Source organism: Phragmites australis, chromosome 18 (genome assembly GCF_958298935.1).
Source record: "Phragmites australis chromosome 18, lpPhrAust1.1, whole genome shotgun sequence".
Lineage (NCBI taxonomy): Eukaryota > Viridiplantae > Streptophyta > Magnoliopsida > Poales > Poaceae > Phragmites > Phragmites australis.
In genome coordinates this window covers 25,142,032-25,145,679 of record NC_084938.1, presented here as the reverse complement: position 1 = coordinate 25,145,679, position 3,648 = coordinate 25,142,032, and the positions used below count along the sequence as shown (strand labels likewise).

The window sequence follows — 3,648 nt, the reverse complement described above, 5'->3', positions numbered from 1 at the left end:
GTGGCCACCAAACAATAAACATGTGCCTTCAGAAAACTGAAGCTTCTGTTCAGACTTCACATGTAACAAAATTCTCCAGAGCAATCAACAGTTCAATACTGAAGCCTCTACTCTCATATCCCTTTTATTTTTTATAATCATCCAGCCTAGTCTGCGCAGGAAGCTGTAGCTAATGTGTTTGTCACATTGTCTGATTGTCCCATGGAAATATTCTAATAATCCTGCATTAAAAATAATGAGTTAGTAGTTTTGGGCAGAGTGAAGCTATGAACGCTGGAGGAATCCTGTTCTGTAGAAGAAAAGGCCAAAGGGATACACTAGTGCTTTTGTCAGTACATCACATGCACTCACCCTTTTCTTGGATCACTACATTCCAACTCCTTTTCTTTTGTTATTTGCACTTAAGCAAAGTGGGAAATTCCTCAAAAGAATTCTCCTGTCTGGTACTTCGAAACTAAGACCAAAACAAACTCCCAGTTTGATTAAGAAGCCAAAGACATCATTACTTGCAAGCATTGTAAAACTAGCAGCAAGGAAGCACGAAACGTCTCATTGTAGTTTATGGACGCTAATCACGAGCAAAGAGATTTCTCCAGAAAACAACAGTCAGCCAGGACAGAAAGGGGCAGCTAGCTCCTACCTGGCTAGCTTTATGGCTGTGCAGACAGACCAGTGCACCGCTTTGGATTGAGGAGAGAGGCTGCATGTGGGCGCGGCAACAACTTCCGCCTTTTCTTATCCATTTAATTTTCCTATTCTATCTATCGTCCGGTAAAATGATAAATTTATCATTAGATTTACTAGGCAACACCTTCCACCTTTTCTTATCCATTTGATTTTCCTATTCTATCATTCGGTGAAATGATAAATTTATCATTAGATTTACTATCATATATTCAGAAAGATTAATTTATCACTCCAATAAAATAACGAAAAGTTAAATATTTCCTCTCTCACTCTAAAAAAGTTAAATATCTCCTCGAGTCCTCGTCACCAGCTGCCACCCATACCTCGTTATCTTTTTACTCCCAAACACTGCAGACACGCCTTGACACCACCTTTTATACAGCACACTCCATCTTAACTCCCCACATCCCACCACCACCCTCCATTCCATTCCGCACTCATCCTGCTGCCTTGTGCGGTTGTGCCTTCACTTCCCTGCTCTGCTCAGGTCAGTCTCCTCCTCAACCTGTCTCTCACTCTGCAATCCAGTGACCTGATGCAATGCTCAAAGTTTACGCTTTTTCTCGCCTCCATGTGTTGCAATTCGGAGGTTTATACGCTATTAGAGGTGCTTAGTGTTCAGCATAGTGTGCTGCATTTGGATCTGGTTCCGCGGTTCTTGACGCGAGGAAGAACAGATATTCTTAGTGTTCTGTGTTTCTTTTCCTTTAAGCTGAAGCAAATGGTTTGCCTTAAAGTTATATAAAAAAAGCCGAAGCAAATGTTGTATGTGTAATTTTGGTATAAGCTCTTAGCTTTGTAGATGGTTACTGGCTTCTTCAGATTCGGGTTCTTTCGTGACGAGTTGAGATCTGCAATCTACAGTACTGTTTCGTGCATATATTAGTTTATGCCGCGTCTTGATTTGGTAGGTGGCACCTAGCAGTTCTATAATGTTGGTCAATTCTGCCAGATCGGGTATGAAATGCTTTTTTTTGTTGCCCCTACGTTCGTCTTTCTTGGTGATAGGGAAATTTACATTAATTAGTTGTTTTGAAATTGTGCTCACTCCAACTGATCTGAAATCTATACCACAAGGATCTGAACACCAATGTGGCCTTTCAGATCAAGAAGCAGCTTATTTCTTGATCTCACTAATTCCTAGTGGTAGAGCTAGGGTTGTGGTTGTTGAGGTAATAGTTCAAGTCCACACTCTCGTTAAAATCAAAGTTTCATAGTTCCTCCTATGTATGAAAATTACCTATAACTGTAAAATTATGAAGAACGAGGAGTTACCATCCTGGCATTTCAGACAAGGAACCACAATTTAGATCTCTTTTAGTTGACCAACAATTCAGCACTTACTGTGTCAACTCTAATAAACTTTTATGTATTTGGATACTAGTCACTGTAGCACTTGAAAAATCAAAGTGATAATTCAGTTATTCGAATTTACACAGAAAAAAATCATGAGATTTCAGTGTTTGATACTTCACTGTTCTGCATGACCCCAGGGATTTTGATCAGAGAAGAAGTGAAGGCAATCGGATACTCTATAATGGAGTTCAAAGCAGGGATTTTTACGGTGGTGATGCTAGCCATTGTGCTCTCCTCACCAGCAATGGCTCAGAAGAAGAGTCCTCCTGCTCCACCGGCCCCAATCCTTCCACCTTCCCCGGCGCCGGCGCCTGCGCCGCGCCATGTGGACCTCGCTGATCTCCTCAGTGTGGCCGGCCCATTCCACACCTTCCTGGACTACCTGCAGAAGACTAATGTCATTGACACCTTCCAGAACCAGGCGAACAACACCAAAGAGGGCATCACCATCTTTGTTCCCACAGACTCGGCATTCGCCGCGCTCAAGAAGACCACATTTGCCAACCTCACCAAGGACCAGCTCAAGTCCTTGATTCTATACCACGCGTTCCCCAAGTACTACTCCCTGGCTGAGTTCAACAAGCTGAGCAGCCTCAACCCAGTAGCCACCTTCGCTGGCTCAGGGTACACACTCAACCTGACTGACAATATGGGCAGCATCCATGTGAAGTCGGTGTGGTCCAACCCGAAGATCAGCAGCAGCGTGTACTCGACTGCTCCGGTTGCGGTGTATGAGGTCAACAAGGTTCTCCTGCCAATGCAAATCTTCAAGAGCGACCCCCCGCTCGCCCCAGCCCCTGCGCCTGCCCCAGATGCCAAGGCATCTGATGTTGCACCTAGCCCAACGTCAGGGAAATCAGCAAGCGCAAAGGCGAAGGCGGAAGTGAAGAATTCATCACACCAAGTTGGTGTCGGTATTGTCAATTACTTGGTGCTGGCCGTCTCAGGTGGTTTGATGCTCTTGTGGTGAAAATTTGCAGGATCCTGACCATGTTGAAGCAGAGGGTTCAGCTCCTCCCCGATTAATTTTATATGGATATTCTGGACTCATTCTTTGGACATAGTAGGCATTGTGTTAAGATTGAGTTGTTGAGTATTTGCATCATATGTCTCTATGGTTGCTCGTTGTTGATACTCGATTTGATGCATGTATGCAGAAAGTATTTCATACTTGTCACTTGTCAGTGATAATTCCAATACCTAGAGCTAATGAGTAATATTTGTCATGTTTGTCATATGATTCTGGGACGCAAGATGATGATGCGCAAAATTGAATTGGTTAACAGCATGCTATAATTGGCTAGTAAAAGTGACTAATTGCTCATTGCAGTAGTAATTACCATACAATTGTTTGACAGAGAAGCAGCCCTACTCATGACAGCTGGGAGATTAGAAGAGTTACTGTTGTGCTCTTCTCTGATGAGCTGCTGTGAGGAAAAGCATGAAGTCCAAGAACATTACTTGTGATCAGTCAGACTATTTGTGCCTGAAACTACAGAATTTTCCACGCGAATAAGTTCGCTGTTCTCCACATGCAGTTACTACATGTTTGCGTCCGAAGGATGCGTGTGAACTGTGAAGTGTGCGTTATATCTCGACGTACCA

At 43.3% G+C, this 3,648-nt stretch overlaps 1 protein-coding gene across 1 annotated transcript; it reads left to right on the top strand.

The window, feature by feature from the left end:
• Window positions 1-1,018: 1,018 nt before the first annotated feature.
• Window positions 1,019-3,227, top strand: LOC133899711 (fasciclin-like arabinogalactan protein 7). Its single transcript, XM_062340753.1, has 2 exons — window positions 1,019-1,174; window positions 2,181-3,227. The coding sequence occupies exon 2, from the start codon at window positions 2,225-2,227 to the stop codon at window positions 3,011-3,013; it is 789 nt and encodes a 262-aa protein (XP_062196737.1). The 5' UTR covers window positions 1,019-1,174; window positions 2,181-2,224; the 3' UTR covers window positions 3,014-3,227.
• The last annotated feature ends 421 nt before the right edge of the window (window positions 3,228-3,648 follow it).